Source organism: Brachyistius frenatus, unplaced genomic scaffold (assembly GCF_029030835.1).
Source record: "Brachyistius frenatus isolate BFR_SWC_R1_liver_20210118 unplaced genomic scaffold, ASM2903083v1 Contig_61, whole genome shotgun sequence".
Classification (NCBI taxonomy): Eukaryota; Metazoa; Chordata; class Actinopteri; family Embiotocidae; genus Brachyistius; species Brachyistius frenatus.
In genome coordinates, this window is record NW_027210660.1 from 379,104 (window position 1) to 395,117 (window position 16,014).

Below are 16,014 nucleotides of genomic sequence, written 5' to 3' on the forward strand. Positions count from 1 at the left end.
AAATTGAGAAAAGTTAGCTTCTCAATCTGATCCTCTCTGACTTTGTTCATGTTGCTGACTCTCTAAACTTCAAAAATCAAACTTGCCCGTGCATTTTTGTGCACACACATCATTAACAGATGCCATTAGCAGCCATCTCTCTGCTGAGGCATGTTTGTACACACATTGCTTGTTTGAAGTCACATTAGTCAGTGGGAGCTTGAAAGTATTTCTCCTCTGCACCAGTGTAACAAGACAATGAATACTGAAGCAGTGTAATGAGCTGGTCCCCCAGGCGGGCTGTAGACCTGCTTAGGATAAACATCAGTGCAGTCCCACAACAGAAAGAGAGGGAGAGAATGAGAAAGAGACAAACAGAGGCAGAGGTACAGAGACACTGAGACTGTATCTGTGCTAATAGAAACACATTTCAAAATACATATAGAGGCGTTTATTTGCTCTATTCTGAACTTCTATTCAAAATAAATTGCTCTTTCCAAACAACAAACACAACAATATTTTGGACAATGCTTTCCAGTGGGGTCACAAGATGCACTCATAATGCAAGGATAGTGATCATTTTGACTAATCTCATGCCCCCATTCCCACTCCCAAAGTTGGCTACGTCTATCTTTTTGATGGATTAAACCACTTTTGTTGAATAAGTGAAGAAAAAATTATAGGAAACTATGAGGGAAACAAATCAACAAAGCACAAAGGCAGACATACCCTGCTTGGAGAGGAGTGTGGAAAACAGCATTTTCTCCAGTAAAAACCCTTTCATCTACTGTTCATCACTCAGAATGGCACACTAGAGATTTGAGCCCTGATGGAGGCACGAATGAAACATCTTATTCCAGCAGGGAGTGTAACATGCAGCCTCCCTGATGGGCCTGATTAGACTTCTTGTACTCCCTCCTTGACCGCTTAGTTTTGTAGGAGATTTCAAGTCTTTACAAAGAAAGACTGCAGGAAAAGCACAGGTGTAATGGATAACATTAAAAACAACCGCATTCCACGACATGAGTCCTTTCCAGGGGTTTAATGCATCCAAATTCACTGTAAGGGCTTACTGAGACACTTGATCCATAACACAAAAAACATGAATTTCACATGCAAAAACTCATGTGAACACGTGACCACATATGTATATATGTGATTGTGCACAAAAAAACATGTATTTGGGACCATGAAACACCATGGGACATTGGTTTTTGAACATTTTAATGGTGTAATGTGAAGCCCACGTAGATTCTCATGTGTTTCCACCTGTTTTCCCCATTTTATCAAATGTGCCCCATGTGGTAAACATGGGAAACTCGTGTTTTTCTTAAAGGGATAGAAAAGAACAAAATTAGTTTTGTGTGTGCTCTCACTGCTAACTCGAGTCAATCTCAGCCATGTAAAGGACTGTGAGGAAAGAGAGTGAAAAGAGGTGTTTTACTCATCCTATGATGCCAGATATATTAGCTTCTATTTACACACTTTCTTCCTTTTGTATTTGATCAAATAATAACAGATAAGGACTGCTACCGTGTATGAATCTGACTTGTATATCAGAACAGGCATAATATGGACTTTGCTAATTTCCTTGTTTCGATTATGTATAAGTTGACTTTGTTTTTTTGACTATAATATTCACATACTTTCATCTAATTCCATTGTTACAGTACCTGTCTACACTTCTGAGAAAGGGTTATCTTGCAGACGCTGCTGACTAAACCCTACCTTTCTGAGCCAGTTTTCCTTTGTTGTGTATATTACCATGCAACAGCAGTGTTTTATTGCGGAGAATAAAACAACTGAGATAAGCCCGTCTATCTTGTGGAAATCTGCCACGGCGAATTTACGAGAGGCTATTACATCTCATACATCAGCACAAAGGAAGGAAGATCTTAAGAGCCACTTGGACCGAGAAAATATTACAGTCTGAGGTCTGAATTTAGATTTTCACCAAAAAGATCTCTGAAAAAACATGCAATTAGATGCTGCCTGCTCTGAGTTAGACCAAGCACTATAACAAGGAGAGCAGAGTCTCCAATCCTTTTTTTTTTTTTTTCGTGCCAAACAGAGGTTATATGGCTGGTGAAGCAGAATGGATTATTGTGCACCTTGCCAAGGAGAAATCCAAACCAAACATAAGCCCTTATTCACAGACAGCATTAGTGCATTTTAAATCTGCTGACATAAACAGAATAATGAGGACATTCGGCCGGCTGCATGCCGAGAAGCCCTTTAATAAGGTCAAGTTTATTTTGATTCACTGGAGAGGATTGGGATGCAGGGAGACTCCCTGAAATGGTTACAAAATATATCTGATGCTGTTCTGATCTGTTTCTTTTCAATAGCACTTGGCAGTGTTATCTACACACCTTTATTTTTGCATCAAAACTATTAGTATTTTTGATTGTGTAAAGGATATAATGACTGGTATAAACATTGGCAATATGAGCTGCAAGACTGCTTTGCTGTCCTGTTCAAACACTGATCACTTACTTTCTATAAATTTAGCATTCACATGATAATTTTAGGAAATGTGTAGCCCTGCATTTGGGTGCCACTAACTTCCTTTCCTCTTCTTTTCATGTCTTGTTCCTTGCTCTATTGTCTGAACTAATTTCCTCTTTTATTCCCACCACCATCTCATCACTCCCTGCTATCTTCCACCTCTCTTCTCATTCCCCTTTCATCTCCTCTGCTCCTCTTCTTATTCCTCCTCACTCCTGCACCTCTCATCTTCTCTGTTGTTGGCGCAGCATTTTTTGATGGCAGTCATTGTGGGAAGATCAAGAATAGTAAAAAAAACAAAAACAACACAAGGTAAAAGAAAGAAAGGAAACAAGCTTTGCTAAAATACTGAGCAGCATGTGTAGTTTTCAGAAGTAGTTTTCTGTGACGGGATAAGACTACTGTCATGCAAAAGTGTCACAGAAGAAATATTTTATTATATTTATAAATATATTTGTTTATATTAATATATTATTATGTTTTGCCTTGTTAAAAATGATAAGATGCTGATAAAGATGATTGGTAGTTATCTACAACTTACATTAATGTCTATTTTGAGAAGTTTTGGTGAAGGAAGGCTGTCTACCAGATCTGATTTATGTCAGTGACACAACTGAAAAAGCCAAACGCAAAGAAAGATGAGAGGTCTTAGATTATATAAGATCAATGCAAAGCAAATCAGCATCTTCAAGTCAAGGGTCTTCTTTAAAATGATGTTTTTCTGCAGAATGTTTGAAATCTCTTTGTCTGTCTTTTTGTTTCTTCTCGCCAGCTCTAGCTCGCTTAATGAGGCGATAATTATTTAAGTTCTACCTTAGCATCAATAAAAAGCCTTTTTTGTCTGGAGTAAAGACAGGAGTTAGAAAGGGAGGAGAATAGACAAGCAAAGAAACGGATGGCTGAACGGAGGGACAGAAAAAAGGAGAGATGGAAGAAATACGTTTTCAGAGCATTAGTATGCTAACTAAATATGCACTGAGCATGTAAGCTGAGAGCACACTAAGCAGCATCAAGTACCCCTTTTCTTGAAATGGCAATCTCAGATTTCAGACAGATGTCAGCAAATGCATACTTTGTGCATGCACACACACACACACGCACACGCACACACACACACACACACACACACACACACACACACACACACCCTACAGCTTTCCCTCACCCTCAGGTCTCCTCACAAACACAGTGCAAAGACATTTAAATTTAGTGAAATACTGATGCTGTATAGGAATAACACAGGAAAGTCCAGCTGAGCTCTCAAGTGAAGGCATTTGAAAAATGGAGCCTCGAAATGAAAAGAAAAAAAACACCAAAATGTAAACACCAGAGGCTATTTTCAACATTTTCTCCGTTGCTCGCTGTCTTTTCCTGTTTCGCTCTCACAGAAAAGTGAAAATGTGTGTTTCATTGCCAACTTGTGCTTGTTTATTCCGAAGCACGCTGCACACTGAGTTCTTGCAGCAGAATGACTTGCAAAATTAGAGTGATTCATTGCAAATAATATTAACACTGAAAAGTAAATAAACAAGGCAATACCACAGAAACCGTGATGCACCCTGAAAGAACAAAAAAGTGCTGACCTACGCATTAAAAGATCTCTTTACACTTTTTGTAATAAACAAACGTGTCCCACCTGCATTCTCACTCCAGATGCTTTTGCTATAACACTTAAAAATGCACTCAAACATACACTATTGCTACTACAATCTAAACACTTATGTATGAATATGAATATTTGTATATATATATATATATATATATTTGAATTGAAAATGTTTTAATTAGTCCCTTGAATGTGAGGTGTAACTAAATCCCCCTCTGCTCAGGCAATTCAATATATCTTGGTATCTACTAGAAACAGAGAGAGAGAGGCAACACACTCACAGGCTGACACCACCATCTACACCATCCAATTAATCTCCAGAGAAACAAAGGGAGGCTTCTACTTAACACAGGGCAGAGAACAAGCCATGACACATCAGGCATGGTTGTAGCAGGCAGATAAGGCAGATAATTGCAGATGTTTTACAGACAAGCAGCAAGAGCAATTTTATTCTACTCTAGCTTTTAGCACCTGTGATTGAACTCAGACATAAATGATAAATAGCAGGGGGTCTGCAGAAGTTTCAGGCGCTGTAATTAGTAAAATTGGAAAGTTTGTGTGCGTAATCTGCCCTGTCATTTGTACAGTTATTTTCGAATGATGTGGAACAATCTTTTAATCCTTTTCGAATCTCAGGCCTCAGCTGAGAAAATTACTGGGTTGTCTCACTCTGGTGTGAACATATATATCTTTGTACACTGGAAAAACCTAGAAAGCCATTCAAACTTGAATTGTAGGTGTACATAAAGGTTCAGATAGGGGGGGGGGGGATCACTTCTCCTTTGTATTTATTCTGTGACTGCACCTTTTTTTTTTTCTTCCCCATCTCCCATCTACTTTGTGACTCTGATTCCATGTCTGAGACATTCCTGCCATCTTCAGCTTACAGGACATTTGAGGGAACCTTGATTTGAATAGGACTTTGTGACTGTGAGTGGACATCCTTAAGACAGCTGAATTGTAGTGATATGCCCTCTCGACTTGGGGAGAGTGAGTAATGTGTGTAAAGGGGAGTGATTCATCCTCCAGTCCATTACCAAGGCTGAAAAGAGGAGGGAATAAAGGTATTGTGTGTGTGTGTGTGTGTGTGTGTGTGTGTGTGTGTGTGTGTGTGTGTGTGTGTGTGTGTGTGTGTGTGTGTGTGTGTGTGTGTGTGTGTGTGTGTGTGTGTGTGTGTGTGTGTGAGTGCGTAGTTGTGTTCACACATAGACTCACAAATAAGTCAGTGTTTGTAGATGCGTGTGAAAAAGGTTTTTGTCAGATGTGACATTCCTTCAGTGTTCGATCGACATGGAAAATGGAAGCCTCTTTCTCGCTCACTCTCTCTTTGCCAGCTTTCTTTCATCCCACTCTACCCCTCCTCTCTCTTGGGGTGAGAATTGCAAAATCAATAGAGCTAAATGGAGTTGCTGCAGAAGCCATTGAGTGGTCCTTTCTAAGTGCTGGAGGAACAAGGACAGTAAGAAGCAGCTGTGACACCCCACAGTCACCTCTTCTCCCTCTTACCACACTTCTTTTTCAACAGTCCCTGCTACTCTTGTCCTCATTACTCACCACAAGGCACTGTAGCAGCTCTTGTCCTTAGTTCACCCTCAGTTTTGTCAATAAGCAGTCTTATATACTAAATAGTAAGTATTAGTATGCAGAAATTAATGTGTATTAAACTGTATAAAATGCAATGCATCTTTTTGTAGTGTGAAAGAAGGATGTGTGGAATCCTTTGATTATCTGGCTTTATTCAGCCTACATGGAAATACTAGCTCAGCCTAACCAGACCCAAATTCACTGTCTGAATGTATGGGTTTGGCCACGCTCCATTGACGATTGTTTCCAGTCGTTGCATCCTACTGGGCGAAGACCTCAGGTCAATTATGAAACTATTGTACAGCCTTTAACTAACTGGCAATGGCTACCATAAACTTTCCTCTACTACCAACACTATTGTTGGAACTACTTCATTCGTCCTTCAGAGTGGCTGATTAAACCTCAAGGTGAAGTGGGTTTTCAGACTATAATCACAGCGAAGACTGAAGTTGTGAGGATCACTCTTCAACTCGCTCTTAACTGACTGAAATCATACAGGCTACACTGTTCTGTATCTCTGGGAAGTCAAGTCCAAAAACACAGCTGCCATTACTGGTGATAGGTTCCTTCAAAAAGAACAAAACAGAAATCTTCGAGATAGTAACATCCTTAATTCGATGACATTATCATTTACGCAAAACCTACAATAACAGATTTTTTTGGCCTCTTAGGGGAAGCAGAAACGAGTTGTGAACACAATAGAAGTCAAAACCATTTGGTTCTGTTCAGATCAAAGATTCATAATCACTATCTGGTGCATCAACTTTTTCCCCTAAGCTAAGGATACCCCTTATCTTTCACATGCATTTCAGTGCGTATAACAGAAAGTGATTGCATCATTGTTCATGTGACCTGACAATCAGCACTGATTGTCCTCAGTTCTGCACTACGTTCAGCCTGCTGATAGTCCACACTGTTCAGTTCAGTACAAGCAGCTTGTTATTTGCAGATGAGCCGCCATCAGGTGATGATTGTTTCTGTGTTTTAATATGCGTTTAAAAGGAAGCAAAAATATTGTTATATATTGTGAGCAGACCTGACATTCTCAGTCACCGGTGAGGAGAACTTCACTGCCAAAAGCTACTTGACCGGTCAGTGACAATGGTTTTAGTAGTTAGAATTAGTTCACCTTGATTCGTTGATCGAGATCTGCAGACTGAACTGAAAAACTCTAAAACACAAAGTTGACGTTTCATCACCCTTTAAAGTTGATATGACTAGTCCTGTTTGCACACAGGTACACACCCAGAATTCATAGAGCAGCATTATCATCATTAATAGGTTTGGGGTCGCCTGGTCCGATACTTAAATTCTTTAAGCTCTGTCTTTGATGTGTGGCAACTTCTGAGGGAAATATTTGCCACTTAAATCTACTAAATGCATCCACTATGGTCACCAGCTCTCTACCTGTGTCTGTCGACTGTTTGGTGCTGTGAGAATGGTAAGAATGAACCAAAACAACAAAGGTGAAGGCCAGTCACATAAATGAAAAATCTGAAAATCAGAAGGGAGCAGCAGATTCAGCTGGTTATTCTCTGAATGCTCCTTATTATTTGTGGCCTCTTTCACATGGCCATATTGATTTCACATTATTATTTGATGCATTATCATTGGAATGTGCAAAACAGTTCAAATAAATAAAGTGTTGTATTTGCCAGACGGCAGAAGACTTCTGATACACTGCCCTCAATTCTTGTTGATGTGAAATACCATGTGCTGCTTCAGGGCACAGATCAGGTTTTTATGAGTTCTTAAGAGTCAAAGAGCAGCGAAATCTTTCTAAAATCCCCCTTTTGCACCAACATTCAACAATAACACAGATCTACATCAATTATAAAAAGATTTAGAGACATCAGTCTCTGTTTTGTCACAAGGCTTAAGTAAGAAATGCAATCCAGCTGCAAGACAGGTTTTCTGTAATGCTTCAAACCAGCGTCACTAATGTAGTTCTCTTTCTATCTGCAGGTACAACCAGTGGTTAAGTGCATGGCCATATATCTTTCAAAGAAATACTGAGAAAAACGCAGGAAATTGCAGTAATAAGCAGGCACTTCTCTCGTTAACCTCTAGTATTTCAGACCAGTTTCCATTTATATTTAATGAGTCTTTGCACAAGTGATTTGTACTGGTGAGTAACATCATCACAAATTCTCTTTGACTGCAGTGCATGCTTCCTCTGTGGTCTTTTACAAGATCCAACTAAAGCAGCAAATGGGATCCTCACTATCTATATACAGTATGTGTGCAGAGGGGAATGAGGGAGAAAATAAGAAAAAGATAATAAGAGACAGAGAGAATGGGAACAAGTGAGACTGAAATAGAACTGTGTCTCGCGGTTGTTTGCTCAGAAAACTTAGCAGTCTGTTCCTTGGATGCCCTTCACTTTGTGTCGTGTGCCTCAGGAGAAAAAAACAGTGGACTGAGGAAAACACTTTTCAATCTACCTTTGACCAAGAACACACAGCTACCTGGTTGGAAGGTACACATGAGAAAAATACATTTTGTTGTACCCGTGACCTGCAACAAACAACTCTCTTAGCTGGAGGGAACACACCAGCACAAGCAGATATACTGCCAAGAAAACACAATGTTGTTTGCAAAATAATCAAAAAGAAGAATATAATATTGTTTGTGACTTCTATGCAAACCTGCAGATAAAAATGTGGACCAAAAGTCAGGGTTAATGCATACAGTCACACACACACACACGCACACACGCACACACACACACACACACACACACACACACACACACACACACACACACACACACACACACACACACACACACACACACACACACACACACACACACACACACACACAAAGACCAAATACAAATCTCTCATAATCTGCTTAGTGAGCAGAAACTCCTGAGAGCCTGCCATAATTATGAGGCATTTTCGAGTAATTTCAGAATGAGGTGGATATATGCTGTATCCCAGGGGTAAACAATTAGATTAGATTTACATCTACCATCCGTTATTACAGCAGCAAGCTGCGGAGAGTCTCAGGAAAGGGGAGATTCCCCTACAAGAGAGTTCATTGGCTTATCATCAAAATCATTTAGACTCAGGGGATTTTATTTTCTCTTTTACAGTTGGATTTGCTCTATTCAGTGACTGCCTGGAGAGCTAGAGTGACTAAATGGCTTTTAGCTGGATGATTCTCATTCAAGACTTTACCTCACTGAGGTGTCCGTCACGAAGGCCTTTAAACCTGTCAGCTCCACGGTCACGAACCTGACCCTGCATTAGAATGTCTTACAGAGAGCAGGTCAAATCAGATCTCCCTTTGGGATGTAAAACTGAAATTTTCATCTTTGATTGAAATACCTGCTTGCAGTGCATCTTGTGTAATTTACAGGTTGATTGACAATGCCACTGTACATCTGCTGTATAATTACAGTAGGAAAATCACTGCGCAACATTCAACAATATTTGCATTTTTCTAACTGAAGCAACATCATGTGAGGTTTTCCGCACGACTGACACACAAAGCTTCACTGTAAATTAGTTCAACAACTCTCCAGAAGCATGACGGCTAGTAGACATCTGCTGCTGGGTGAGCTATTACCAATAACTAAACAGACTTCCCACTTTTGGTCTTCCCTGTGTGTGTGTGTGTGTGTGTGTGTGTGTGTGTGTGTGTGTGTGTGTGTGTGTGTGTGTGTGTGTGTGTGTGTGTGTGTGTGTGTGTGTGTGTGTGTGTGTGTGTGTGTGTGTGTGTGTGTGTGTGTGTGTGTGTGTGTGTGTGTGTGTGTGTGTGTGTGTGTCCCTTCACTACACAAATAGGGAAGGCCCTCCAACTGTTGAAATTACTGACAATCTATGCTCACAATTAAATGGGACAAGGGCAAGCTTACACACAAACACACATACACAAACATACTGTATAGACTCCTCACCTGCTCCAGTTTCCAGTGGAACTCGGCAGGTCTGAAAGTGTCGACTTGAGTGAAGTCTCTCCTGAGCAGGAACACCAGGCGGCAGTTGTGAACATACAGAGAGTAATGGTGCCGGTTCATCTCTGCAATAGGAAGTACACAGCAGGCATGGTCACACAAATGCATGGAAACAGTTTGAGGTTTCATCTATAAATTTACTTCAAGGACAGTAAGTGTTGCACATTTCGTTTTTTTTTTATTGTGATTTGACATTTTTCCTTGACAATCTAAAAATTTACAGAACAGCTGTTTGAAAAGACTGATCTGTCTTCAGCAACCTTAAATGGAATCTCTCCACATGAGTCAGTATAACAGGAGGGGTCCAGTGAATGTGGTCAGAGTGCATTCTGCCCTTATGTATGTTTTTTTTTTTTTTTTATGCATTATGGACACAACACCACAGTGAACCAGCAGGATGTTTGTCTTTATGTGTTGTTTTGTGTGTACTTGCAGAATCAGCTTTAGTCTTCCAAAATAAAAACAACAATGCTTCATTCTTATTCAGTATGTAATATTAAACTTTTTAAGCTCTTGTATGATGTCTAAAAGAGGAAATCACAAATAATGCTTTAACATTTCAGTGCGTGGGTGATAATTCATAATTATAGTTAATTGCCAACACATAATTTATCAAATTCTATCACAGTGTGAATTCTTTGCTGTAACTATTGGATACAAATATGTTTAAGATATATTGCTTTGATAGAAAACCAAAACAGATTACTTGAAAGGATGACTGTTTTAATAATTATTTTGACATGAACTATCAAGATAATGGCTTGAAAATGATAATGATAGTTTGTATCACCGAACCTGACCCAGCACACCAGCACACAGGGATTCAATACACAACAATTATATTGTACAGCATTGCTGAGTTGACCTTCATGTCGAATCTTTTGGCCCCATTCACCTTCTTAAGTTCAAACATTACAAATGAAAAAAAGAGTTTAAAAGATTCGGGTGGTTTAAAAAGAACTACTCTACAGTTTTGAGTTACAAGATCAGACTTCTGATTTCCTGGGCTAAAACCATCTGTGGAACAATTGTGAGAGCATGCAATGTGCAGATGGCTTATTTAATTACATAGTTCAAGCAGCTCAGTTCAGACATGCAGTATGGGGAGAAAGTTTTGAAGAGCATTTGCCATTGTGGGCTTCAGTCTCATCTTCATTTATTTGAAGAGTTTCTATATCGTGGTATTGTTATATAGAGGACAAAGTATCTACGTTTTGTCCGTAAAAAGGCCACAAGGATCAGCGGTTTTCAGTACTCCTAAAACAGGATCAAATGGTTGCTCATAAGTATTAAAATATAGGTTCAAATGTAAAAATGAATGTTCCAAGTTTTAAATCTCACCCTCTAATGTGTGTGATTTTGCCTCTTAAGAGTGAACATATAAAAAATTATTTCCTCACCGGTCTTGTCAGAGTTACACAGTAAGGTTTCCTTCTCAGCTCTGAGTCCTGGACTGGGTCCATGTTTCATCCATGTTGCCACGGTGAACTGGTCTGTCAGGTTTTGGGGCACCACGTGATCTGGAACATTTGCAGCCTGACGTCCGTCAAATTGGTAGATGAGATCGCTGTCTCGGCCGCTGTCGGTCAGTAGAGACGCTGTCCAGTCCGTGGACGGGCTGGGGGCCGGAAGAAGGTCGGTGCTGCCCGATGCTGCACCTGGATGTGCCAGTCAGAAGACAAAATGCTGTCAACACGGCTCCACAGAGGGTCAGCCAGGAGGAAAACTGCTTCCAGATCTCAGCATATCATAAATGGTTAATACATTTCTTGTGTAATGTTTACAGACTTAATCTACCTACATGTAACTTGTATCTTTCCGTTGTCACCATATGTACTAATTTAAAATAAGATCTGTGTAGGCCCTGTAGCTTTGGTGATGCACCCCTTCACTTGATTACCAAGATTTGGCAATGTTTGAATATGTTTAGAGACCAAATCTAAAAGACACATCATTAACAGCAACATAAATGTGTACTGTAAACCCCTCTATGTGCTTTTCCTCTCAGATTGGCGCAAAATCAAGATGAAGTGACAAAACACTGTAAATTGGATTTTTTTAAAGACAAGTTTAAGTCAGAAAAAGCTAAAAATATAAAAAACACAAAATTGTTCTGCACTTTAATTTTTCTTAAAAAAACAAAAAACTAATCCAATTTCTGTTTTTGCCATTAACCAATAAAAATATCTGTTTAAAAGGAGTATCTTTACATTTACTATACATGATGTTGCTGGGTATAAATGAGAAGTAATAATGTCACACATTATGAGAGTTTGGAAATTTAATTTAACATTTAAGAGAAACGACTCAAAATAGTCTTGAGGATTAAAATGGCACACTGGAAATTGCCTTATTAATATACTGAGAGGGCTAAGATGTCAAGAGGTAATTTCGTCTTCGAATTAAAATTTTCCTTGTCTCTCATTATTATGACCACCCTTTGCTCCCTCATCTTTGTCTGCTCTTAAATAGCACCTCACTCTTTCGACAGGGCGTCATTCCTCACTTCTATTTATACTCATTTCCCCACTCTCTACTTACCGCAGAGTTTTTGCAGAGACTTTTCAGAGTAAGTTTCACGGTCACAGCCTTTCCCAATGTGATTTGTCTGCAGATCTACCATCGCCCTCACGCCAGACAAGGGACCCCCGCACGTTTCCAAGCGCATCTTGGGAAACAGCTGCTTGCTGCCGGTCCCTGGCTCATAGTCCACACGCTTGTTCCAACCTGAAAGGGTAAAAATTGTTGTAATAGTTTATACACAGTTGGAAGTTTATTTTGTTATGTGAGCGGCCGTATCCTTCGAAATAACAGGTATTCTGAAATCATAAAATAAAATGTTTTTTAGTCAGTTGTTTTTCCAAGCTATTGGATTTTTTTTGTAAATTATGGATCATGTCGATAGGTCTGATGACATGTAAAGAGTCCTCCATGTCAGTCACACCTCTCAAAAGATAGATAGTTGTAGATTTCACTTAAGTTTCTCCCAGAAGTAGTTTCACTAGCTTGTTTGCACAGAAGCACTGAGATATCTAAACAATGTGGTTTCACTGAGGTTTGACAGCAAAATGGAATATTTCTACCCACCATGAGAGAGTTCTGTTTGACTTCGCTGTCTCCTGCATTTCATTTATTTTTATAAACAAAATACAACTTTTCCTCTACCGCAGGTGGTTTCATAATGAGCGTGTGGATGGAAAGCATGACAGGCGACCACATGGGCAGGCAACCTGCGTGTTTGGAGTCAGTGAAATATTGTCCTGTGTCAAGTTAGAAGAAAAATGAAATGACAGCAACATATCAGGCCTGGTTTTAAAAAAAACGGTGCTGCCCATTTTTGTAACTTCCAAGTGTTATACTTTCATTACCCAGGTGTTCCAGGTGTTATGTTTGTATTCAATGTGAACAAGAATCCCTGTATCAAAATGGTGAGAGGGATTCACAACCCTGATTGTGTACAGAAATGTGAGAGCGTGTATGTGAGTGTGCATGTAGGTGGGTGGACATCTGGTTGCTCTTGCCAAGCCTACACAATATGATCTCAAGTCTCCTGAGACAAATCACAAAGAGAGAAACAGACTGTGATCAGGTCAGCGAGGAGAAGTAAGAGAGGTGGAGCCTCCGTTAATGCCAGGGAGACTTCTGCAGAAGCACAGCTGACCTTTACACACACACTTGATAAATAAGGTTATGTGTACAGACTACTTGGCTTGAATGCATCATTGCATTATGTATTATTCATGGCTTTAAGCTACTATGGGTTAATGGTTTTACATTAAGCTGCACACGAGTAAATGGGTTTTGCAGTATGGTCTCTTTTATGAGCCAAATAGCAAAGAATAATGCAACATTGATGAGGATGTTAGCAGGATATGATAGCAAGTGAGATTCCAATGTAGTGATCTGATAATCTGATGCCATCTCGATCTAAAAAAAATAATTGAAATAATAAGACAATAATAATAATCTTCGCTTATAGTAGCTACAGTAACTTTACAGGCTTTCTTTGCCCCATGTGTCTCGTCTCAGGCTATAAAGACGTTTCTGCCCTTTACCCTCTGACGTATATGTGACCTGTGAGGAGAACGGCAGGCAAGAGTCAGGCCCGGCAGAACATGCACAACTTGTACAAAAAAAAAAAAAAACATTTTTTCTTGACAGATAATATTCACCTAAAACAAAAGGTATCTGCCTGCACACAGCAAAGCTGAGGAATCAAATATAAGGCTGTAATGGCCAGTATTTATGATCAAGTATGAGCTCGAACATCAAATCTGTGTAACAAGTTTAATAATAATGTTTATTTGCTAGATATAAAGTAGAATATAAAAGCAGGAAATAGCATTAAACTATTAGCATTATTTTTTGTTTTCTTTTTAGAGGAGCCTGCGATATGCTCCTGGTTTTAGGCTTAAGACACTGATTGTAAACTGAAATATTTCTTTGTTTTGTTCTCTTTTCCTTGTTTCAAGTCACTGCTGTACTGTCTGTGATAAAGGCTTTAAAATGTCCTACAAATACTTCGGAATATGTTATACACTCATGTCTTTCAGTGTACTTAAAAGTTGGCAAAGAACAATTTGGTTAAATTTATCCTTATCGTTTAGAATTACAACAATATGAATATGATAGGAGTGAATGTAAACTTTTGAAAGGATGTCGTCATGGTTATGAAAACAGCACTCCTGACTCTGACACATTATCTAAGAAAATAAAATCACAGCTTTGCAGTACATTGGGGGTTTCACTCCTAACAATTACACTATCTATACCGGCCAGGTAATTTATCTCCATCAAGATGTGTGACGTTTTTAAGGCCATCACCTATCTTCTTCACCGTAACTTTCTTTCTTTCTTTCCTCCCTGTAGCTGCCTGTTCGTTCGGCCTCTTCCTTTATCTCTTTTTTCCCCCCTTCCCCCTTCTCTCTTATCTTTCTCTGTCTTCCTCTTCCATTCCTGTGTGAGCTTGACTCCTGAGATGCTGTCAGTGCTGACAGGTGAAGCAGCAGGGGAGATGGGCTGAGTCGAATGCCAAACTGCTGGCACGTTAAAGGAGAAAAAAAAAAAAAAATCCAGTCAACTTTCCCTCTGGAAGTTTTTGTCAGGTCCTCTAATTTCCTCGAGAGACATTCACTTTAAAATGAGATGGAATTCCCTCCAGGGAAAGGATGTACCCAAAAACTGCACTGAAATGCCTGCTTACATTTACACAGCATTGCTTTTGTTTAAGTGTGTTCAGACAAAGTGTAAGTGCTCTTTATACCAACATAGAAATATGCACATCTCTGTCAATGCAGAGTAAATTAAGGCATTATGCAAATATTTCCGTGGCTGCTTCTTTATCTCTAACCTTGCCATCCAGGTTTGCAGACAGGCTTGACTTCAATATGCACGGCCACATCCTCCTTCGCTCTCTTCTGACCACAGTCAAAGGCAGTCACCATAATCTTGTAGCTCTGCTGCTTGTCGTAACTCAGTCGCTCTGTGTTTCTGATGTTACCTGAAGGAAACCAAAACGAAGGAAATATAATTCTGATGTTTCACCAGCACAGAAGAATACAGTTATGCATATTTGTCAACAATGAAACAAGAAAAACATTCCACTGAGCAATAATAGAAACTGACTTAGCATTAAAGAAACTGCTCCTAGAAATAAGAAATTGTCTTTGTACCTTTTGAAGCCTTTCACTGAAAAGTCAAGGTCCAGTAACGTTGTATTGCATTTCAATATAAAAGCCACTCTGTAAACAGTCAATGTAAAACTGCAATGATAAATGATCTCCACCTGTCACCAGGGTAAAAGTGCAAAAACAGTGTGAGATAGAGGAGATGCTGCAGTCCTTTGGATGTTCACAAATTTGCTTTGAATACTACCACGAGACAAGGTTATATTCTGAGGTCACTATTTCATAACAGTGTGTCCCACTGCCAGGTAACTTTAAAGTTTTTGTTTTTCCAGTAAAATTTCACACTGATGTGCTTTTTTTTTTTTTTTTTTATTTTTTACATAATATACCTACATGGTCCAGTTTCTGATTGACACTGTCATTAGCCTTTTGAACATTCTTAAAAAAAAATAATTCAGACTGTTTTTATGTCTGTGAATGTTTATTGTTTATATGTATTTATTTTGCTCTCACTGAGGGGATAAACAATATTTTGGTTTAGATTGTATTTTTACACTTACAGAAAAAAACATGAATTTCACATGTGCAAAAACTCATGTGATCACATGTGAAGTGTATTTTGCCCATGGGAAACATGTGGTTCTGGAACATTTTCATGATGTAATGTGTGAAGCCCATGTAGATTCCCATGTGAAAACTTTTCAACCAAATTTCCACGTTATCATGAGTTGCAATATGTGGTAAAC

The 16,014-nt window shown here is 39.2% G+C and overlaps 1 protein-coding gene across 1 annotated transcript in view; it reads right to left on the reverse strand.

The window, feature by feature from the left end:
* The window catches only part of clstn2a (calsyntenin 2a), a 136,251-nt gene that overhangs the window by 19,425 nt on the left and 100,812 nt on the right, over positions 1 to 16,014 (reverse strand). The window contains exons 6-9 of the mRNA XM_069706057.1: positions 14,992 to 15,141; positions 12,183 to 12,368; positions 11,042 to 11,299; positions 9,585 to 9,706 (exon numbers count right to left, since the gene is read on the reverse strand). Coding sequence (XP_069562158.1) covers positions 9,585 to 9,706; positions 11,042 to 11,299; positions 12,183 to 12,368; positions 14,992 to 15,141 — 716 coding nt within the window. The remainder of the gene's footprint in view (positions 1 to 9,584; positions 9,707 to 11,041; positions 11,300 to 12,182; positions 12,369 to 14,991; positions 15,142 to 16,014) is intronic.